The sequence below is a fragment of the Dipodomys merriami genome, unplaced genomic scaffold (genome assembly GCF_024711535.1).
Source record: "Dipodomys merriami isolate MVZ:Mamm:240054 unplaced genomic scaffold, mDipMer1.0.p SCAF_1, whole genome shotgun sequence".
NCBI classification, from domain to species: Eukaryota; Metazoa; Chordata; class Mammalia; order Rodentia; family Heteromyidae; genus Dipodomys; species Dipodomys merriami.
This window is the reverse complement of record NW_027202270.1, coordinates 789639-812482: the sequence shown is the minus strand read 5'-3', so window position 1 is coordinate 812482 and position 22844 is coordinate 789639. Positions and strand designations below refer to the sequence as shown.

The window sequence follows — 22844 nt, the reverse complement described above, 5'->3', positions numbered from 1 at the left end:
GTCTGGCTGTCCCGAGGGAAGCGTCCTGTGTGACTGGGGTGCTGGGAGGGGAGGCCCCTTTGCCCAGCTGTCTGGGCTCAGGAGCTGGAAGGACAGATGCTCCCTCAGAGCCCTCTGTCCCTCACCCCGCTCCAAGCACAGACTGTCCCCACAACAGTCCCTGCTCAGGCTCCAGGCTCCGTCCAGCGCCAAGCATCAGCTCTCGGCTTCTGTCTGTGCCAGGTGAGGCCAGCTGGGACTCAGAGCCCCTCCTGCTCCCCCCGCCCCCAGCCCTGGAGAGCAGTGTCTTCACACTGCGGGACACTTGGGATACTCCCAGCTGGACACCCTCCCCGCCGCGTAGGGCAGCCCTCAAAGTGCCCGCAGCTGCTGGTGAGGCCTCTCGCCTCCTCCTACCGGCAAACCCCAGCAGGGTTTCCAGAGACATCTCCAGTGTCTGGATGCAAGTGAGCTGGCAGTGCCCCGGGACCAGGGGAGAAACACCCAGTGACGAGCAGCCTGGGGCCAACAACGCGCAGGACCTCCGCCCTCCGGCTCCACGAGCCTCTGGACTGTCCCATCTCTAGTGCCCCTAGCGGTGTGGTCCCTGGATGCACGGGCCTGATTATTAAACACCAGCCACGCCACCAGACAACCTGCCCACAGCACCTGCCTCCCAAGGCCTGGACCCAGCGAGGTGACAGAGTGACACAGTGGAGGACTCAGAGGTGGAGGACCCCCAATCAAGTGAGGAACCTGGAGGCCATGGGCCTCCGCACCTGCAGCTGCCCCCTCAAGTCTCAGGAAGGAGGGCAGGAAAGCTCTGCAGCTGGACACGGAACAGGAGGCTGGGCCGGTGGAGGTCATGGTGGGCTGGGTGCTGACCCAGGCCTGCCTCCAGGGAGCTGGGGACTTACCGGTCATCCTGGGCTGGGTGGACATATCCGGAGGACAGGATGTTCAGAGACAAGATGTTGGGGTCAATCAGGGACTCGTCGGTTTCTGGAGTGTTTCGGATTCGTCCTGCAGAAGAGCCAACAGCCGCAGGTCATTTCTCGGGAGGCCGCAGTGGCCCGGGGCCACTGCATCCTCGGGGGAAGCCCGGGTAGCTAGTGGAGTCCGACAGCACCGTGTGCCACGTGGGGGGGAGCACCAGGCTGACCGCGAGGCTGGGCTGCACCCCATGTGGCTCTGGACAGTCCCCTCTCCTGTGCTCCTCCCGCAGGACGCCCAGCCTAGGAAACACAGGCCTGCCCGCCCGCAAGACGAGAAGATGTTCCTGCTCCTTTTCTATGCTTAAAGTAACAGGAATGGAAGAAAGAAGCACTCTGCCTGCCACAGAGTGCCTGCCACAGGCGCTCCTGGCACCAACCATTCCGGCAGAGCCAGAAATGCCTGCATTTGTGGTCCATCTGCAGCTGTGAGATCTGCTCATTCAAAGGAGCAGAGAGAGAGACAGGGAGAGACAGACAGAGACCATTTGCCTGTGAGGGCAGTCCCCCTGCCCTGCCACAGTCAGGATCTGGTTGCATACTCCAGGCTCTGCCCGGTTCCTGGAACTCTGACCACATCTTTGCAGCACTTGGGTTGCGGGAGGAAGTAGTGTAGGGTTCTCCAAAGAGCCCCTTCTCCATGCTGGGCCCTCCGGGACCCGGGGCGCTCACAGAGGAGGAACCTGCTCAGAGCAGGACCTCAGTCCCGGGACCGGGCCTCTGCAGAGCGCTTTGGCTATGGTCTGACAGGGGTGGGGGTGGGGGTACCCTGTCAGGCTGAGATGGAAGCAGGGGCCCACCTGTGCCTGGCCGGGGTGTTCATGCCAGGGCCACCCTTATTCTCTGCGTCCCTGCCCCTACAGGAAGAGGGGTACACAGTGGGGGGGGGCTGGGGCTGTCTCAGGTCACATGGGGTGAAGAGGCGCAGTCCTCTGTGCAGACCCCATCCTGGGCATCAGCGGCTCCTCCAGTGCTCCCCAAGCAGAAGCCCAGTGTTGGACTTGGACTTCGCCTCTTGAACTCAGGACCTGAGCACTGTTCCTCAGCTTCTTTTTGCTCAGGTATTCTACCAACTGAGCCACAGCACCACTCCCAGCCTTTCCTGTGTATGTGGAATCGCACCCAGAGCTTTGTGCGTGCTAGGCACGCGCTCTACCGCTGAGCCACCTTCCCGGCCCCGGCCTCTATCTTTGGCCTGGCTCACTCTCAGGTTCAGGCCACAGGAGGGTTTGTCCACTTCTTTCCTTCTTTTTCTGACTCGTGAAAAGCAGACACAGAGCTTATCAACTGAGAGGCTTGTCCCAGTGTCCCTGGACTTCCCTCACCGCAGCCCTGCTCCCTGGGACTTGATCCCTACTTCCCCACGCTGCCTAGACACCAGGTCGCTGGGGGCTGGGTGGAGATTCCTGGGGGACGGCCCTCAGCTCCAGTCAGGGGAACCATACATTGGGATGGCCACCCGACTGCGTCTCTGCCTACCCTCGCAGAGGAAAGTGTGACAGACCAGCGTTCAGCCTGCCCCTAAGACCTGTGCTGGTGACTGGATAAGCCGTGCACCCCTAAGAGCTACGGGAGGCCTGGCCCACGTGGAGACGGGTGCTCCTGGGGCCACGCCGGAGGTGGTGGCACTGTGGGCACAAGGCTGGAGCAAGCCACCTGAAGGAGGGTGACCTCCGTGAAAGGCGAGGGCAGAGCTGGGAGACCGGATGGGCCTGAGCGTGCCTTGCTGGCTCTTGACTTTGAACCTCTGGCCTCCAGAACTGGGACATGACACATTTCTACGGGTTCAAACAACCCAGTTTTCTGGTGCTTTGTTCCAGCAGCCCTAGGACCTTAACACAGATTAAATGGAAATCTGGGAGTTGTCACCTGGATCCAAGCCTCTTGTTTTCGGGAGGCGGGAAGAGGCACACAAGGGTTTTATGACTTACACAGGGCCACACAGCATGAGGGGGGAGCTGTGGCTGGAATTCAGGCATCTGGCGGAGTCCGTGCTCTTCCTAACAAGCAGCACATCCCGAGGGAGCCCCCGCCCACTGCACTCACCCACGACCAGCTCGCGCACTTCCTTCCAGCGTATGTGGCTTCCGGTCTCGTGCAGCAGTGTCACGGTTATCCGTCTCTGGATGCCCTGCATGCACCAGGAGAGGAGAGGCGGGATGGCACCGGGGCCCCCAGGGAGAGGGTGCGGGGCGGGGGAGGCAGACAGCAAGGTAGGGTGGGAGGGCGTCACACCTGGTGGAGGAGGAAGGTTCCCATGCACGGCATGCCCCCACGGTGGTCCACCATGGCAGGGATGTAACTGGAAAAAACAAGGGCAAGAGATGGGGCCCCCCCCAGGCCCAGGGCAGGTAGGGGCAGAGGTGGGGGGGCAGCAGACAGCTCGGCACAGGGAGATGTGTCAGTGAGGCCTAGGGAGCCCCATGGCACTCAACCCCTGTCTACCCGAGACCTGCCCTCGAGGAGGTGTCCAGGGACCCAAGACAAGGCCTGGCCCTCCGGGAGGTGTCCAGGGACCCAAGACAAGGCCTGGCCCTCCGGGAGGTGTCCATGGGACAAGACTGGCCCTCCGGGAGGTGTCCATGGGACAAGACTGGCCCTCTGGGCTCCCGTTGTGAGGCCCAGGCCTACTAGGGCCCCCTTGCTCCTTCTCTCCCACTCCTTCCCAGACACTGTGGGCTCCGGTGCTCCCTGGGCATCAGTGGGCCGCAATGGCCCTAGGCTGCCCTTGTGGAACCTGGGCTGATTCCTATCATGTTCAGGTCTTCACTCAGGGGCCCCTCGGTCCTGCTCTGTACCCCACCCCCACCACCTCCAGCCCATCCCAATGCACAGCTGAGCCAGGGCCCAGCCTCATGGGCCACTGGGTGTCTATGGGGTTACTAGCTACTGTGTGTCTATAGGTCACTAGCTACTGTGTGTCTATGGGTCACTAGCTACTGTGTGTCTATGGGTCACTAGCTACTGTGTGTCTATTTGCTCGCGCACGGAGGCCCGGCCTGTCCCGCACGGAGGCCCGGCCTGTCCCGCACGGAGGCCCGGCCTGTCCCGCACGGAGGCCCACCCTGTTGCACACCGAGGCCCCGCCCGGCCCGTCGCGCAGGAGGTCCCACTCACTCGCCGTTGGCTTCCAGCTCACAGATCTCGAAGTAGACCAGCAGGTCATATTTGCAGTGGCAAGGCCCAGGGCTGGGCCGTGTCAGCGTGCTGAGCTTGGTGGCAGGCACTAGGGGGACAGGAGAAATGCATGGTGGCAGAGACCTGGCTAATCACATGGGAGGGCTTCAGAGGCTGGACGGGCATCTTCTCTCCAGAGACGCCCCCCCCTCCCCCCAACCCCCCACCCCCGATCCCGCCTACAGCCAGGACACACTTGGTCCTGTGCGTCACCCAAGTTCAGACGCAGGAGACATGTTCTCCACAACCCAAGCGAGAGGTTCACATGGCCTTAAAACCCAGGCATGGTCTCTTAAGTAGGGCCGTGGCTGAAAATCAGACCCAGCAAGGCAGCAGACGCAGACGCTAAGGCTCAACCCCCACACAAGCCCGAGCTGCCCCTCTGTCTCCCAGATGCACTTGGCCACAGCCAATACACCAGTCCAGGCATGGTGTGTCCCAAGGCCAGCCCCATACCTTCTCCTGGCCTCAACCCTCCCCCGCCTGCCACTTATGTCCTGCTCCTGACTGACAGCTTCTGTGCCCTCCGTGCCAGCAGCTCCTGGGACCCATTACAACGCCCTGCCACTGTGGCTCCGAAGATCTCTCCCGTGAGGGCTGGAGGCCCCTGCTGACAGCATCCTCGGTGTGTAGACCCGGGCCCCACACCTGCACCCACAGCACCGACATCACACTGCTTGGAGGGACACAGGGAGCCCTGCCTACCTGGCTTGGACAGCGGCATGACCCGAGGAAAGTGCCGGCGTGAGGGCCTCAGGGGGCTGTGGGGAGAGGAGGCCGGCGTGAGAGGACTAAAGGGCTGGTAACCGCAGGGTGCTGGCTGGAGCAGGTGCCCAGGGCAGGGCAGGACATGGGCCCCGACCCTGACCCTACCTTCTTGGTTCCTACTGGGCCCTGGACCAGCCTGGATGGCAGGACCCCGCCTCAGCACCCTGGCCCCACCCCACAGGAAATAAGGTGGGCCGAGCTCTGGTTCTCAGCTCAGAGACCCTGGGCTGAACCTCTCTATTCAGCAGGGGCCAGGCAGAGCCCCTGCCATCCCCCTGACCACCGGACATCCACAGCCCGGGTCCTGCTCGACAGCTGGGGAGGCGTCAGAGCTGCACGAAGGCCACACGGTAGACGGGAGCCACACAGATGGGAGCAGGCAGCGGTCAGCAGAACCCCTTCTTGAGGTCCAGCCCAGCCAGCCTCCCTGAACCCCGCCCACACCTGGGTGAAGGCTGGGGTTCTGAACTCCTGCTCAGTCCTGTGGGGGGACACACCAGAGGGGTGGCCGCTGGGACACAGGGCTTAGCAGCTGGAGGACTGACGGACAGGAGCGCCGAGGGGCAGGGAAGGCTGACCTGAGCACGTCCTTGCAGAGAGGCGGGAACGGGTGCTGCTGGTAGTGACCGAAGACCTCAAACACGATGGGCTGGCTCTTGATGTACTCGACGAAGGATTTGGTCACCTCCACTGCGATCTGGACAGGGGGAGGAGAGTCTCATCAGAAAGTGCTCCCTCTCCACACAGAACCAAGCACTCTGGGCCCACCCTCTGCTCCTGTGGGGACAACGGTCCTCTCCTACCCCTGACCACCTTGGCCTCTGCTCCCAAGCCAGACCAGGCCAGGTGCCCGCAGCCAGCTCTCGGCTTCTGTCTCCAGGACAGACGGGGCCACACGACTCAGTTGCCTTTCCGGAACAGAGTCCAGGAAGGAGGCCGAGGCTGGCGCGGCCTCAGCAGCCTGCCAGGTTACACAGGCTGACTTGTGTCCCCACCCCCAGCTCCTGTGCGGACATCCCCAGGCTCTGGTCCTCGGAGAAGGGGGACTGGGCAGGCACACGGGCAGGCGGCCGTCGAGTGCGTGTAAGAGGTAGTCTTCTAAAAGCCAAGGGGAGGTCAGCCAAGGAACCAGCCCTGCTGATGGGCGACTGTGACCACGGAGCTCCAGAATGATTTGATCTTGACCGTCCAGCTCTGAGGCAAAGCTTCCACTGCACAGCCCTGTCTGCGGTGCTTCTGTCCCAGCCTGCGCCTCTCCCATCCTGAAGGCCGCTCCACCGAAGGCTCGAGGCCCCCACTCTCTGCTCCTGACAGCCCAGCCCTCATGGCCGCAGCTCCCCTGGCTGCTCAGGATTGATGCCCTGTGGCCCTCCGTGTGTTCTCTTCCTCCCTAAGCCCTGAAACCCAGGTCAGGGGCCTCGGAGACCTCAGCATACACCCTGGTCACGACCTCACTGAACACCCCCATCTCTACCTGCCAAGGATCCCCCATTTTTTCAACATCGAAGGCCCTAGCTGCAGCTCCCACAACCACCACAGCACCAGAACTCTTGTCCTGGGGCAGGCAAAGCCTGGCACAGGCTGGTTCAGAAGAGAACGAATGATGCAGAGCCTCAATGTGGGTGGGGGTGGGGCAGGACATACGTTCTGAACATGGTAGAAGCCGAGCGGAGGGCCCCTGCCGGTATTCTTCAGTGGCTCGGTGGAGAAGGCTTCGTCATGACGGTGGATGAAGCTGCAGGGAGATGTCACTTGGAGACAGGATTGGGACCAGGCAGAACCCGGGTCCCGTGGGCCAGCACGAGCCCCCGATACCGCCCATGGCTGACCACACGCCTCACAGGTGAGCGAGCAGAGCCACCGCCTCCCCTCAGCCGCAGGACAGACCACAGGGCTCACTTGAACTGGCAGAAGATGTCTGCGTATTCAGCAGAGATGCTGGACGCCTGCAGGACGGTCACTCGGAAGGTGAAGGTGCTGCCCAGGCGGAGGTGGTCCAGGGTGGAGTCCAGTGGCCCCTCCAGAGCAGCCTTCTCAGGGCTGTCCAGGAGACCCTCCGGCGGCACGGCTGTGGAGGGGGCAGGGGCTCTAGGCCGCACTCCAGACCACACTCCCTTCAAGCTGGGAGCTGGTGCCCTGGTCTCATGCGTCCCACGTCCTGAGCCGGTGGGGGGTGGGGGGTGGGGGGGTTGCCTACCCGAGCAAGTGTTGTTGTTGACTTCATCAGCCGAGGGCCCAGCATCGGCTCCCTGGCCCTGACCTTCCACGATGCGCAGCTCCTCCTGGGAGGTCCCCGAGCGCGACATGCCCACCCCAGGGCAGGACTCAGACTGGAACTGCGTGGGACACGAGTCAGAAAGGCCACTGGGTCATGGATCCACAGAGGAGCGGTGCAACCAGCCCAGGACCTGCAGGGAGCCTGGCTCCAAGCCTGCCCTCACCCTGCGTGGGACACCGCCTCCTAGGACTCGGTCTCCCCTGCCGCGACAGGCCCCTTCTGACCGGTGCAGGTGACCTGAGGTGCAAGCCACCTTGGGGGAGGTGCCTGAACACAGGAAGGCACAGAGGTGGGAAAGGTTTTGTGCTGCCCCCGCGGCCCCTGCTAGGGCAGGGCATGGGAGAACGCTCCCCTCCTGGGCATTCCCTAGTGATAAGCAGCCATGTAGGCAGGGCCAGGAGAGCCCAAGACGAGGAGGCCCCGAGCCTGGCAGAGGCTCAGCCCCCATTTCCTCCTGAGACAGCCAAGGGAGTCTCATTCCCGGTCCCTCCGAGAGGGCCAGAGATGGGCGGCCTCTGTGGGGCCTGTGTAGGTCTTTCAGGTGGGAAGGCAGACAGGGGTGTGGAAACGCAGTGTCCTGTAAGGATCCAACCCAAGAGAGGATGGAAACTGGGGTATCTGTCCCGGGATCTACTGCTCCCAGCTCCGTGCCCTCCTGAGAGCCAGGCAAGGCCCCAGGGGGGTCCTAGTAGTGGTGTTCCGGAACGCAGGGGGCAGAGGGCAGGGGGCAGAAGGCAGGGGGCAGGGGGCAGGGGGCTGGGGGCAGAGGGCAGGGGGCAGGGGAGGGCAGGCCCGTGCACGAATAAGAAGTGAAGAACCCAGCAGAACTCACTGGAGACCCTACCAGGGGACCCCCAGGCCCTGGAAGCACCATGGCGGTGTGAAGAACAGACCTTGAACAGCAAGTACCTTTTCAAAATGCTGGTCATCAAAGGAGATTTTAGCGGTTCCAGATTGGCGGACACCAGAGCCATAGTCGGGGGCCTCTTCGTCAGCTGCAGAAGGGAACATGCAAGCAGTCGGGCCCAGCTTGTCCTCCAGCACAGTGGAGACAAGCAGCAGGCCTGAGGACCAGAACAGGGTACGGGCGGGACAGTCAGCCACTCCTGCCGGTATTCCAGGCAGCCAACACTGCCAGCTACCAGTAACGGCCAGGGAGCACCATCAGCCACAGCCCCTACCTCGCCCATCTCTCACAACCACAAGGATGCTCGGGTAGAGCCGAGGGCTCCTACCCCTCCACTGCCCTGGGCAGAGCCACACGGACCCTACTGGTGTCATCACCAGTACTGTCCTGCCATTCCCTGTGTGAAGCTACCAGGACGCCATCAGTGACTCCTCTAACTCTCACCACCCCCCTCTTCCTCCACACAGTGGAGATGGCTTTCCCTCAGTGAGACAGCTGGGCCTCTGCTCCAAGTGGCCCGATTTGGTTCCAGACTCTGTTACCCCGAGCATGGCCTGAAGCCCCAGAGGGCTGACGAGCAGTCCTCTTGTGCCAAGGCCGGGAGATCCGCCTTGGCAGCCCAGTGCCGGCCAGGGCCTGCTCCAGTGGGCTCGGCAATCTGGCCTCGGTCCACAGCCATGAGACGGGCGAGAACCGGACAAGGGAGCAGTAGGTGTCGCCCGAAACACAGGAACCCAGCTGTCTTCTAATGCGACTCAGAGACCAGTGTGGGTCAGACTGCATCCCTGGGCCTCATCCAGCCGCATTTCCCAAACACAACCTGGCACACACCACGCCCACCTTCAGGCCATTGGGGGATAGGAAGACAAAACTAGTTCACACTGGCTCCAGAGTGGCTGAGGGGCCCGGACAGGGCTAGCCTCACACAGACCATGTGAGGACACCTGTCGAAGTCCATCCCTGCCCCAGCCTGCACCTACACGCGCAGAGCCGGCCCCGGGCCCGGCCCGCCCCGCCTGGCCCAGCCCGCACCTGAGATGGCCTGCACGGCCACTCGGAGGAAGCCCTTCACCTCGCCCTTCTCGCTGACAATGGCCACGCGGTGCACCAGCGGCACGGGATACAGCAGGTTGCTCAGGTACACGAAGGCCCTGCGGGGGCAGGGGCTGTGGTTACGGGCGACCCTCGGCGCGCACTCTGTGTGGTGACAGTGACAGCACAGCCAGCGCACGACACAACGCACAGCTGCAAAGCCGAGCGAAGCCACAGACCAGCCGGGGCTGAGGCAGCACAGGCAAGCGGGGTGCAGGCACAGGGGGTGACGAGGAGGCCGCGCGCGGGGGTCTTCTGTGCTCAGAGAAGACGGGAGGAGGTGGACACACAGAGGAGGAAGCAGGCCTCAAAAGCAGAGGCACAGCCCAGCTCCGCCCAGACAGGGCCATCTGAGAAAAGAATAGCTGAGGAGGGTTTCAGCCTGCTTCAAGGACGAGGGGACTGGGCCCGCTCACGGACCGACCTGCACTGGCCCCCCTGGGACAGCTCAATTCCTAAGTCCCTTCTTGGCTGGTGGAGCTATGTGGTCACCTAGGTCAAGCCAGCTCTCCCAGGGTCAGCACCAGTCCCGTGCCCCAAGTGGAGGGCACCCCGCGTTGCAGAAGTGTCCTGCACACCCACGCGGGCCCCGCCCACACGCGAGCAGCTCCGCCGCAGGAGCTCCTGGGAGGCCCTGTGGTGTCTCTCCACCACCCGCCCCTCTTCCGTTCCCACAGGTCCAGGGCACTGGCCACAAAGAGGCTGCAATACCCTCAGTGACACCCCAAACTCTTGCGGGATACCCAAGTCCCAGGAGGCCCACGGCGGCCCAGCTGTCTCCGCCGTCCCCACAGGCTTAGCCCTGACTGGCCTTGGGGGCCAGCGGCATCTCCGATACCTAGACTGACTCTGTCCCCCCGTGCCGCAGCCCCTCATTCCCTTCTTCCGGTCCAGACCTCTCCCCAGCAGCCCTTGGTCTTTTGGCTTAGTCAATCCATAAAAAAATCTCTTGCTTTCAGTAAGCCCTCCTACACACAAGGGGTTTCATGATTGTTTCCAGAAAACATCTCCGGGAGGCCGGGCAGCGTGGTGTGGTGGGCTGTCTGCCCCCGGGGCCCTGGGCCTCTCTGGCTGTCCACCCCGGGCCCCTGCCTTTCTCAGCAGTGGGCTCTGCCACAGCCACGCCGGGGGCGCGGGAGCCACAGACAACACAGGCTGCCTGGGCACCCAGCCTGAAGCTCAAAGGCCCTTCCAGCCCCTGCTGTCTCCCAGAAGGCTCGGAGGCCGTGGGCCCAGGTCCTGCCGCTGCCCAGACCTGTCCTCAGTGGTTCGGAAGGGTTGTGGGCTTCCAGGGACCCCCGACAGGAAGCTCCCAGGCCCCACAGTGGCCTGCTGTCTGATCCTCTCCCGCCAACCCCCAAAGGCCAGGTCCCAGGGGTTTGAGCAGTGTGGAGAGGTCAGCTGAGAAAAGAGGAAGGCCCTGCTCTGGCCGCAGAGCCAGGCTCAGCAGGAGGCACGCCCGCTTTCCCTTAGCCCAGGTGCTGAGCAGGCCCCGCCACACTCCCTTCCGCGTCACCCCGAGCCGACCCCCCTGCCACACCCCCTTCCACGTCACCCCGAGCCGACCCCCCCGCCACACCCCCTTCCGCTTCACCCCAAGCTGACCCCCCCGCCACACCCCCTTCCACGTCACCCCGAGCTGACCCCCCCGCCACACCCCCTTCCACGTCACCCCGAGCCGACCCCCCCCGCCACACCCCCTTCCGCTTCACCCCAAGTCGACCCCCCCAGTTCATGTTCCTGCAGATCAGACTGGCCCAGGATCCTCGTGTCCTAAGCCTCAGAGCAACCTGCTGTGAACACAACGGACCCAGCCAGGCTCCAGTGCTCACACCTGCAGTCCGAACTACTCAGGAGGCCGAGATCCCAGGACTGAGGGTCAAAGCCAACCCAGGCAGAAAAGTGCGCAAAACTCTTATCTACCAACAAACTGGAAGCAGAGATATGGCTCAAGTGGTAGAGCCTTGAAAAAAAGTGCTAAGGGAGCGAGGACCTGAGTTTAAGCACGTGTGTACACACGCACGCACGCACACATACGTGCGCACGCACATACACACAAAAGAGACTGAGAAATACAGAGAAGTGGCTAGCTTCATGGCGAGGAGGCATGGGGGCATGCTGTGGGATCCCCAGCACCGGGAGGTAGTATGTCTCCGTTCAGCTAACTGGCCCCTCCTCTCTTAGGGGTACTAAAACAGACCCAGGGTCTAAGATGGTGCGTAAGAGCTGATGAGACACTGCACAAGAGCAGAAGGTGGCCAGGGCTGGCAGAAAGGCCGGAGGGGTCCGTGGCCTGCGGGCAGGCCCTCGGCCAGCTTTCAACGTGACCCAGACCAGCTTCACTGCGCCCACCTGCCTGACACCTCCCCGGGAGGTCATTCTGTCTCGGCCTTTGAGAACTTCCCTGTCAGAGCACTGCAGTTCGCCAGGACCCACATCCACACCGCAGGCCGTTCCCGAGGGCCCCACGGGCTGGACAGTGGAAAAGAGCCCTGGGATCTGCGTCCAAAGCCTCCGCATCTCTACACCTGCAGCTCTGGGCAGGTGCGCCTTCTGCCCTGGCTCCCTCACTAGGTAGGAGCTGAAGCTCTGGCGTTAAGTGTCGGAGAAGGCAAAGGTCAAAGGTCCCTCCATCTCCCCCACAACCCAGCCTCAGTCCACTTGGCAACAGCAACAGATTCACTGAGCCAGAAGGGTCCAGAACCTTCCCGCCCAGTAGCAGCAGCAGCCTCGGGGGGGGGGGGGGTGGTTGGCAAGGCAGGCCTGAGCTCCCTCTGCCAGAGGACACACCAGCGCAGCCAGGAGTATGGGGCTAAGGGCTACGTCTGCGGCCTGGCGCTTCTGCCCGTGTCACCTGACACCAGTGCCCGCCCCCCGAGGTGCCCTGACACAATCCCAGCCACACCACACCCACTCAGATGGAAGAAACACCTTCCACAGGCCCTGAACAAAGACAGATAGGCAGCCTAGACACGAGGCACTGGCAAGAGCTGAGGGCACCCAGGGCCTCACGGGCTGACCCACGCTCCACCTCCCGCCGGCCGGATACATCCACCTGTGCCAGACGCTGCTCCTGGTGACACGTCCCCTCCCCCGGCTGGCTCCCTCCTGGGACCCTCACCCGGACACCCCTCTCCCCCTCCTCTCTGCAATGTCGCACCCACCCACCCCTCTTGCCCCCCCATCTCTGTTTTGGAAGCACCTTTCCCAGAGACCCCGGCTCACTCCCTCAGTCTGCGCCACAGATGCCACACCCTCCACCACCCCAGGCCACAGGCACCCGAGTGCCACCAGCAGAGGCCCTGGACAGCCTGACCCTGGAGGAGGGGAGGTGCCCCTGGCTCTGGCTGGAAGTCCAGAGCACCTTGAAGCAGACTGAAATGGCCGGGGAGGGGAGGGCGGGGGGGGGGAGAGCGCGGTGAGGCTGGCTGGGCGGGAGGGAGGAGGCGTGCTAACCACAGATTGGTGAGGTGCAGAGACACATGCCGGGACGGGGAAGCCCTTCCCCAGGGGACCACAGTGGCACCCTACTTCTGCTTAAGCTTTGAGAGAGCCAGCAGCTTCCGAGAGGATGAAAGGAAAATCGGCAGCGGGGTCTCCCCCGAGCTGGCCTGCGCAGCTGCTGTGCGGGAAAAGCCAATTCTTGCCAAACCAAAAGGTCAGGGTACCGCCGCACGCAGCCCTTCACAGACCCCACGGCAGGGGCCGGGCCGCGCGCAGGTGGCATTTGATCTGCTTGGTACTTTCGTGAAATCTCCAATCCACAAGGGGGGAAACGACGTTGGAAGGACCCAGCTCTTTCTGTGAGACTGCAGAGCCCACACCCCGTTTCTCCCACTCCCCTCTCCCTGCCTGTCCTCACCCCCGCCTACCTGGCACCCGGAGCCACTCCCAGGGCCCGGCAGGCGCGGGAGGCCTGGGGGCCTTGCTGGAGGAAGCCTGTGGAGCCGGCCTGGGGCCCGCAGAGCGGGATGTGTTCAGGGGGACGCTGCCCACCTGTGTCCCCTGGCCAACTCAACACTCCTAATACCAGCTGGAGACAGTCAGGGAAAACTAGTCAGAGCAAGTCCGCGGCAGGCCATGGAGCGGGCTGCCTTCTCAGCTTGGGGGAGGGGGAATCTCATGCTATCACTTCCACTACCAAGGAAGGGCGGGCCCCGGAAACCTCTTCATCTGCAGGGGTCCATCCCAGCCTTCAGATTCCAGTACTGGAACCCAAGGCCAAGACTCAGGGAAACTTCCATCATCATAGCCCAAGAGTGCAATCTCAAAACTAAGAACGGCAGCTATGAAACTGTCTTCCGCCTTTCCACACAGGAAGACTTTGTAGCTGCTGCTGTTTCCAGAGGGAGATGCCCCTATGCCCCGTTCCGTTTCTACAGTTTTGTGGCTACTTCTTCCTGCCCCTCCTTCCACCTCCTGACCCAGGAGACCCAGTGGCCAGCTCTTCTCCGCAAGGCATGTCTGAGAGCGTGGGGCCACATGCCCCATTTCTCTCCAGAGATGGGGGAGGCTAGAGAGAGGAAGCCATCTTCACCCTTCGGGTGGAAGGAGGGCCTGCCCAGGCCCCTGAACCGGATGGGTATGGGAGACGCAGCCTCCCCTGCCCCCAAAGCCTCGGGTAGTCCTGCTCCTTTCCCCTGAGTGTAGTGCGCGGCGCAGACGCGCTGCCTGCTTCTCCACAGACTACAGCAGAGGGGCAGCTTCCACCTCGCGGGGACGACGCTCACCCCCAGGACAAAGGCCGGGCACCCTGGCTCACCCCTCACACGCCCGCTAGGCCCTCATCGGGAGCAACTGAGCCACGGTCACATCCTCTCTGCAGGGCTGCGCTCTGCTGCCCTTGCCCATTGTGCAGCTGGACGCAGACCTCCCGGCTGGGGGAGGAACCCTCTGCAGGGGGCACAGGCCCCACCGTGGGGGCAGCCCAGCTCCCTCGGGCTCCTCGAGGCCGGTCCCTAGCCTGCCTGTCCTGGAGGGTCCGGGTGGCCCTGACACCGGATCGTGCCACAGCAGTGCTCCTGCGCAAAGAGCTGGCTCCTCCCCAGCATGCCTCAACCTCACCAACCTTCCCACAAAACTGAACAGGGGGGGCCGGTCGTAAAACGGGTCCCGGCCGTCGCACTGCGCGTGCTCCCGAAAGACGTCGTCCTCCAGGTCCTCCTCCTCCTCCTCCTCCTCCTCCTCCTCCTCCTCCCCCACGCTCTGCTCCTCGGCAGGCTCGGTGGTGGTGTCGGAGTCGGGGCTCGAGAAGGTGGGAGAGGGGGTGAGAGTAGCCATGCGCTGGCTCATGCATGTGTTGAGAAGAGGGTAGCCTTTGCAGCCAGAGATGACTGAGCTGGGGTGAGTGCGACAAGACAGAGAGAAGTTAACACAGCGGCTCGAGGACGGCGCGGCAGGAGCTTCTGTGTAAAGCCACGCTCTCACGCCTCTGAGAATGCGGCTTTGAAACGTGAGAAGCCCCAGCGCCGTTCCCAGGGCCACGCCACAGACGTGGCTGGCCGGGAGGCTCCGACGGGCGTGAGCCCCATCAGCCACCCAAGGCTTGCCGGGCGGCCACGTGGAGGCCTCAGACTGTCACGGTAGAGAGAGGGCCTGGGTGCGCACCGCGGGCCGGAGTCCACGCGGGAGGACCGCACCCTGCAGCCTGGGTGACACAGCCCTGCCCCACGTCTCCACCGAAGGCCACCAGTGGCCCTGGCGGCTGTACGCTGTCACACACTCACACACAGCGTCTGGGCCCCTGGAATGATGGCCCCGGTGCGTGGAGAGCAGTGTGCAGGCAGCTGAGGTGGAGGGAGGACAGACAGGATGGGGCCCTTTCTCAGGCCGGAGCTGGGGCAGCGGTGAGTCTGGGTCCCAGGAGGAGGCCCGCCCCCCGCCCCCCGCCCACCCTTCCACTGCTCTGTGGGGGAGGGGAGAGGCACACCTGCCCACCAGCCGGAACCAGGGGAAGCGGTCGTAGAAGGGGTCTCCGCCGGTCACCACGTTGTCGCAGTCCTCCACGACGCTGGAGGGCACCTCTGCGGCCCGGTCGTACATCTCCCGCATCAGGTCCAGGCGCTGCCTGCGGACACGGTGAGCGGGCGGGGGCTCAGCCGGGGCTCTCCTCCTGTCCTGGTGCAGCAGCTCGATGTGGTCCACGGCACCCTAGCATCACCGGCTCGGGCTCCTCACTACAGAAACCTTTCCTTGGCCTGTCAGCCGTGAGACCTACCTCTGAACCACAATCCCGACTGGAAAGAGGGGCGGGAAGGAGGAAACGGACAGAGGACCATGGGCAACTGTCGGCCCCTGAGGGGCGGACAGGTGAAGAGAACCCAAGCCTGAAAGTGGTGTGCATGGGCTGGGAGCGGGCTCAAGTCACAGAGTGACGGGGAGCGAGGTGGGCGTGGGGCCTTGAAGCCGGGCCTGCTTTTTAAACGATCATCCCCGGTAAGATGGGGCAGGAAGGAACGCGAGGCTGGCCCTCCCAGGCTCAGGGTGAGCCTGGCCACCCCAAGAACGGCTTCTTTCAGAAGCCCGCCTGGGAGACGGGGGAGGGGGCGTGTGGCGTGGGCCGTGTGCGTGCTCGCCCAAGCACGTGCACACACGGGTGTGTGTGAGCTGCATGAGCAAGTGTGCATCTCCTGATTGTGTTTTCCTCTTTGTGGGGGCCTTCCTCGCGGGGAGAGAGCCCCCCTCAAGGGAGGCAGCCGACACCGTGTCAGTGAGTCTGCCTCCCCCGGACAGGCCACCCTACCCGAGTCTACCGCTCTCTCCCCTCCTGATGTCTCACGCACTGTCTAAGGTCGCCCACCTTCAGTCAACTGTGCAAGGCACGGGGACCTCAGGACAGCCCTTGCCTGAGGCTCCACCTGGGGACTGTGAGAGACGGGACAGACGGGGGAGGGTGGTCGGGAGCCTGGGAGCGTGGACGGCATCACGGCCAGGAGCCTCCGCCCTCAGCTGCCCAAGGACGCGCTAGCCCTCGGCTCCCGCCACAGCCGCAGGCCTGCTGTGCGTCCCGTCCACCCCTCCTCCCAGCCGTCCACCATCTCCGCTCGGTCACCGCCCCTCGTGAAGGCCCGTCACATGTCGGAGTGAGTGGTGCAGCGTGGGGGTACTGCGGTGTTCCTCTACCACTCCTGGTCCTCCCGAGACTCCAGGATGGAGACAGTCTGAGTGTCCCGTCCCAGCTGCCTGGTCTGGGGGACAGAGCCCACCCCGCAGGCCCTGAGGTACTGCTTGGCTGTGGTGCCAGGCCCCTGACCTCAAGCTGGGCAGCGGCGTCCTGGCTCCCAGGATGCAGGGCCCCCGGGACCCCCACCACTGGAAAACCCCAGCATTTACTCTTCCTGTTGACCAGGGCGCTGGAGGAAGCACTGGGGCTCTAACCATGTTTTTCCTCTCACCTTGACAGACACACATCCATACCATTGCTGTGAGGCCCAGCCCAGTCCATCCTGGAGCAAGACCCTGCCCACCCACCTGCCCGCCCCACGACCCCAGTCCACACCTGAGCTTCTCTAGTGTCCAGTAGTGTGTGGCCCCATTCTTCTGGTCCTGGACCTCCACAGCCACGATGGTGCGGGGGAAGGGGCGTGTCTCTCGGTCCTTGGCGGCCTCTGGGGGCAGCAGGTCAGGTGGCAGCGGCGAGTACAGGGTGTCGGTGAGGAGGACAAACTGGAACTGGACCTGCGGCCAGCAGATGACGATGCCCATCAGCCCCTCGGTGAGCGGGAGCCAGGTCCTGAGAGGGCTGCTCAGCTCTCCAAGCTCTCAGGCGCCGGCAGTGGCTCCCCAGAACCCTCCAGACACCACTAGGAGTGGGTGCACCTCGCCTGCCATCCCCCCTAGTAGAAGAGGCCAAGGGCCCACTGCCCAGTCCCCCGGGCAGCCGCCCCTGCCGGAGCCCAGGCCAGGCAGGGCTCTGTCCTCCCAGGGCTGGCCCAGTGCCAAGTCCCCCTGCGGGCAGCTGCCCTAGCAGGTGTGCATGGTCCCCACTGGGAAAAGGCGCGGCCTGGGATGGGCGCCCACCTTCTTCTTCAGCTCGACGCTGATGGCGTTGGCCTCCTTCAGGAAGATGGCATTGCCCCACAGCTGGTCCCGGAGGGACGTGAACTGGTACCACTTCCACTTCCGGAAGGCCCAGAGCGCCAGCTCACACTCCCGCTCCGTCCAGTGGACTGTGGGAGAGGACACACTGGCCACCAAAGCAATACCACCCGTGGCCCACCACACCCCAGCCTCCGGAAGGTCCACGGGTCTGCCCAGCATGGGGAGTGCCGAGCCAAGCCCGTGCCAGAGCAGTCTGTGCGCAGGGCCGTCCGCTGAGTGAAAAGGCTAAGTTCTGCCAGGCCAGCCGGGGGCAGGGCTGGGCCCGGGCCTTGCCCTCCCTGGGCGATGGGGCTCTGAAGAGCCCCCTGCCCTACACCGGGGAGTTCTGTTCCCAGTAACTGCTCTGCGTTCAGAGGAAGGAGATCAGCCTTGTGAGTGATGGGAGAGCCCCCCCCCCCCCCCCTGTGCCCAGCGACAAAGCAGCGCAAGCTCCCCTCACCGGGCTTGAGGGTTGGGATGAAGTCAGGGCAGTCTGGAGAGGGCGGGGAGGGGGCTCAGAGGAGCCAGCTCAGCCCTCTGTCCACTGAGTCCTCCAGAGGAGGAGGGTTTGGGGTGAAATGCGGAGCGGACCTCCCCCTTGGGGGCCCCCACAGGGAGCCCCTGCGGCTGGCTCCCCCCGGGGAGCACAGGGGGCAGCTCAGGTGTGCTCACCACCTGTGCACAGCCTCCCACATCGGCCTCTGCGGTGCCGCCCAGGCAGAGGCTTGCCCCCGGGCAGTGCTGGCCAGCCGCCGCTTCTCCAGGGCCTTGGCCCTGCCCTCCCCTCCGTCTCCTGGCCCTCCTGACGGAAGCAGCAGCCGCCTGAGAGCCCTCACCTTCATCCTCGGGCTCCTCCTCCTCCTCGTTCACCTCTGGGTAGTACCTGGAGTCCATTTGCTTCTGCAGGGCCTCCAGCTTGCTCTCGTAGTCCTGCAGAGAGAGGCCCAGCGTGACTCCACAGCCGGCTGGAGCACGGGGAGCGGCCGGGGGGGGGCTCTCCCGTGGGGCAGCTGGGCATGGTGGCGGGGGACAAGGTGGGGACAGCGTCCTCACCAGCCTCTGCTGCTCCAGCAGGTAGGTGGCTTCCTCACGCTCCCGGCGGTACTGGTCTTCCAGCTCCTGCAGCCTGCAAGAGGCGGCAGGCGTGAGCGCCGGGCCGGTGGCTGCCCCTGCCGGCAGCGGGCCGGGCCTCACCTCTGCTCCATCTCCTGCTTCATGTCGATGCCCTGCTTCTCCAGCAGCTCCCGCTGGGCGAAGGCCCAGTCCACGGGCTCCGCGGGCGTCTCTGCGCAGGGCGTGCGCTCGCGTTCCTGGCGGGCTTGCTCGGGGTGGTTGAACCGGAACACGTGGCTCTTGCCCATGATGATGCGGTTCCCTGAGGACAGAGGGGGGCTGGGCGTGGGGACCCGCAAGGCGCCTCGCGCGGTCCAAGGGGTGACAAGTGGAAATGGGGCGGTGCCTCCTCCGCCAGCCCTTGGCACCCCCCAGGGAAGGCCAGCTGCAGGAACCCCAGCTGCCACCCAGCCCTGGCCACTGCCGGGTCTGCAGGACGTGGACTACCCACGCATCAGGGGCTCCACACACTCACCTCAGCAGCCCCCCAACTCCCCCTTTCCCCAGGCAGGCAGAGGCTGGGCAGCGCGGGCAGCCAGTGCAGGGATGCGGCCTGGAGGCTGGCCTCAGCCCCTCTCAGAGCTGGCCACCGCTCGGGGCTCGTGCCTGCGGCCTCAGGCGGTCCTGTCTGCAGACTCTGCGGTACCCCCTGCCCTGGCTCCACCAGCCTCCGCTGCCTTCCCCTGGCCTGGCACTGACAGCCAAACGCGCCGTGCCTCCTTTCCAGGCCTCCCCACAGTGGCTGGCTACGTGCGACTCCCAGAGCCTGGGGTCTCGAACGCTGGTGTCAACCTCACACGCAGGGCTCCCAGGCCCCGGGTGCCACGCACACAGAGCTATGGGATGTAGGGTCTGCGCTGCTGGATTCCGCCCTTGCTTCGGTCCCATCCGCGCTGCTCTCTTCGTCCCTACCTCTTTGGGATGAGGATGCACACACCCCGTCCCAGCGCCCTGATTTCACACGAGCTCACCGCACAGCTCGCCTGGAGTCGCGGAGGACACGTGGAATTTTCAAGTAACACTTTTAAAACTGTGAGAATTCTTGGTGAGGGACAGAATGTACTGCGTTATGAAAGCTATGTGGAGACAGGGGTGGAATGTTCTGGTTTGGACTTGAAGCGTCCCCTAAAAAGCATCATGTGACAAAGGCGTGGTCCTGGGCTATGGACTGTCACGAGGCACTGGGGTCACGAGGCCCGCTCTGTCAGGGGGTGTGCCAGGAGTGGCCTCTGTGGAGGAGGCCGGGAGCCAGGGGCTCATCCCAAAGGATAGACTTTGTCCACAGATCCCTTCCTGTGCTTTTTCCTCTTTTTCTGGCCACTGTGAGCTCTGCCTCACCACAGAAACCAGCTGGCCATGCACCGAGACCTCCAACCCCACGAGCCCCAAGTCCTTCCTCTACACTGCTTACCTCAGACATTGTCACAGTGACAAAAGTGACCACCACACGCATAGGCCAGCTCCTTGCAATCTCACACACAAACACAAGCGTGTGTATGTGCACACTTGTCAATACACATCAGGTATGTGTGTATAATGCTCATATCTCATACACACACACACACACACACACACACGCACGCACACACACGTTCATCAACTTGTAGCTCTGTCCACAGCTGTGTGTGTCGGTGCCCCCATAACTCTGTTCTCTGCCGGTCCCAACCATGCTGTCATGCAGAGTCGCCTGACACATCCTGTCTGACTTCCCAAGGGAGGGACTGGAGCACTGTGTGCTGTGTGTGGATGTCATAGTTCCAGGAGCACTGTGGCAACTGGGAATGAAGCCAAGCCCAGGTGCTGGCCCTCGGGTGCTGAGATATCCCGCCCCCCTCCCTCAACTCGATGTCTTATTAGTCCAGGTACTGGTCCCCAGGCCTCTCTCCTGAGCCCAGCACGGCAGTGGTCATCCCTTCTCCAAACAGGAGCCGCCTCCGGGCAGGCCTGGCCTGGCTTCCCCAGGCAGGGTCTGTGGTCTGTGAGTGGGCCTTCTCTGCTCCTGCCAATCCTGCCATGTTGGTTCCTGACAGCGGGGCGCTTGGGTGCCCAAGAGTGAGGGAGCCCCGTGGGCTGGTCAGGGCCACAGCCCTGCCACCTACGGGAACCCAGGTTTGCCCAAGAAGCACACCACAGGTAGACAAGCAACTCCAACGTGGAGACAGGACTTCACCTCACACCCCAGCCCAACCTCATCTAACCCCCGTCTACCCCAGCCATACCTGATCGTAGGATGCTGGGCTCTGTGACCTTCTTGCCGTTGACATACGTGTCTGCCCCCTCACAGGGCTCCAGGGTCACCACAGCTACAGGACAGAGAGAAGTGGGGAGGGGGTTATCACTCAGATGGCTCCTCTTGCCTGGCCCTGGTGTGTGTCCCCCGGCTCCTCATCCCTGTTCACACAACCTGGCCAGGGCGCCACGCACTGGGCCCCAGAGGAGCCTCACGGCATCTCCACACCGTCTCGGGAGGGACGCCTGCGGACCCCAGTCAGGCCTGACTTCCAGGGCCGGGTCTCTCGGCAGACTATGTGACAGTGTAGCAACTGTGTCCCCAAGGGCTGTGGCGTCCTTGTAGCTTAGAATCCTGGGGGTGCCCCTCCCCTCCCAGCCACACACGGGGCAGCCTCCAGAGCCAGCCACGCACACGGCCACAGGCTCCAGTCACAGATCTGTAGGAGAGGCCACACTGGCCGTGGGCCTGTGCGGGAGGACCGTGGGCACGAATGGCGCACGGACACGCAAGCCCCGGCCAAAACGTAAAATGCCATCCTCTGGAGAGAGGCCTGTGAGAGGGCGGGGAAATGCACAGATGGCTACCCCCCTCCCCCCACCCCCCAGCCTGGCTCCCCGCCCACCCACCCCTCCCCACGCTGCCTGCTCCCCGGCCTTCAAAGAGGCCGTCCCCATAAGAACACCAGCCCTGGCCCCCATACGACACCCCTCCTGGCGCCACATGTTCCATCCAGAAACCCACTGAGAGCCGAGAAGCTGGGCAGGTGGCCTGGCCGGCGGCCAGGGTGGGGGGAGGGGGCTGCAGCAGGGCTACCTTCGCCGCCTCCCCGGGAGTCGCTCCGGAAGATACAGTGCTCTTCCTTGATGAAGTGTCCGCTGAGAACGATGTCCTGCCGCCTCTCGGCGTCCTCTCTGCCCACTCTGCGGGCAGGTAAGGGGCATGAGGCAGCCGCACGCGGGCCCACCCAGCCCGCGGCCTCCCGTGGGACTTCCTAGAATCACCCCAGGTGTGCACTGTGGGGAAAGTGGGGTTCCCCGCAGGGAGCAGAGGAAGCAGAAGTGGGTGCCACGCCCCGGGACGTGGCCTAGCCACCGGGAAAGCCACGCGGCCCACAGGGCTCTGCGGGAACACCCTGCAGGAGGGCCGGAGGGCGGCAATGTTAGGGCAGACGCCTCTCCAGGGGCCGCCCCTCCCCGCCTGCCCCAGCGCCCCGACCAGGCCCCACCTGGTGACCCCATCCTTGATGTAGTAGAGGAGACACTCGGACATCAGCGGGTCCTCATTCAGGTTGACAAGATGCGGCGTCTGGGGGGGGGGGGGAGTTAACTCTCCTGGGGAGGGGCAGGGGCTCCGCACTGGCCCTCCCCTCCCCAAGATCACCGCTCTGAGCCATCCCCCTTCCCCAGGCCTGGCTTCTGAGGGACACAGAGCCTGCTCCCCCGCCCACAGCCCGGCAGAGAAGACAGAAGACTGAGAAAAGAGTCCCCCAGGAAGGACCCCAGGACCCCAGAGCCGGCTCCGCAGGCCTAGCCAGGCTGGTGGCTTCAAACCAGGGCAAGAGAGAAAGAAAACTCTGGGGCCGGACTGTGCAGGCCAGACCAGCGCTGGGCACGTGGAGGGGAAGTGGGCTGCGGAGGGGCGGGGAGGCCCCGTGATGAGCCCTGGACACGAAGAACAAAGGCCGGGTCCCAGCACTGCTGTACACCCCCATTCCGGGGTCCTGGGCACCCCATGTGGGACCACACAATGGTGACCACTTTTTACTTGACTCTGGGGTCTGGCACTGCCTCCACCCGTGTCCTTCCCCGCCCACCCTCGGCGCAGGGCCGGCCCACAGCCCCGCTCCGTCCTCCCTCCTCCCTCCCACCCAGGGTCTCTGCTCCCCCCAGCCCAGCCCAGGACTCTGCCCCGTCCCAGGCCAAGGGGCTGCGGGATGGAAGCAGGCCTAGGTGGTGCTTCCTCAGCTTCCCACAGGGAACCCGGCTCAGGCCACTCCTCAGTGCGTCTGCGGCACGGGTGTCCCGGCCATCCCACAAGGCCGTCCAGCCACTGCCCCGCGAAGCCGCGAGAGGGGCCCGAGCCTCCAGGACGGCTCAGGGGAGGACGGGCGGGGGACGCCAAGCCTCCCGCCACACAAGTCTGGCTGGGAGGTAGGAAGGGGCTGCCCGGTGCTGGGCCGGCCCCCAGCCCACTCCCACTCCTTCCAGAAGCCGACGCTCCCCCTCC

General features: G+C 64.2%; 1 protein-coding gene across 11 annotated transcripts in view; it reads right to left on the bottom strand.

The window, feature by feature from the left end:
• Kif1a (kinesin family member 1A) overlaps positions 1-22844 on the bottom strand; it is an 89403-nt gene that overhangs the window by 22205 nt on the left and 44354 nt on the right. For 6 of the 11 annotated variants that reach the window (XM_070003197.1, XM_070003269.1, XM_070003325.1 and 3 more), the window contains 20 exons: positions 21844-21923; positions 21432-21538; positions 20605-20688; positions 18467-18647; positions 18326-18398; positions 18109-18202; positions 17213-17361; positions 16692-16870; positions 15123-15260; positions 9134-9252; positions 8104-8189; positions 7114-7252; positions 6816-6984; positions 6561-6651; positions 5495-5613; positions 4854-4909; positions 4089-4197; positions 3207-3273; positions 3018-3102; positions 897-1002 (listed from right to left, as the gene is read on the bottom strand). In XM_070003197.1, coding sequence (XP_069859298.1) covers positions 897-1002; positions 3018-3102; positions 3207-3273; positions 4089-4197; positions 4854-4909; positions 5495-5613; positions 6561-6651; positions 6816-6984; positions 7114-7252; positions 8104-8189; positions 9134-9252; positions 15123-15260; positions 16692-16870; positions 17213-17361; positions 18109-18202; positions 18326-18398; positions 18467-18647; positions 20605-20688; positions 21432-21538; positions 21844-21923 — 2231 coding nt within the window. Of the gene's footprint in view, positions 1-896; positions 1003-3017; positions 3103-3206; positions 3274-4088; positions 4198-4853; positions 4910-5494; positions 5614-6560; positions 6652-6815; positions 6985-7113; positions 7253-8103; positions 8190-9133; positions 9253-14261; positions 14532-15122; positions 15261-16691; positions 16871-17212; positions 17362-18108; positions 18203-18325; positions 18399-18466; positions 18648-20604; positions 20689-21431; positions 21539-21843; positions 21924-22844 lie in introns of all 11 variants that reach the window. The other 5 variants (XM_070002754.1, XM_070002852.1, XM_070002937.1 and 2 more) reach the window with 1 other exon arrangement.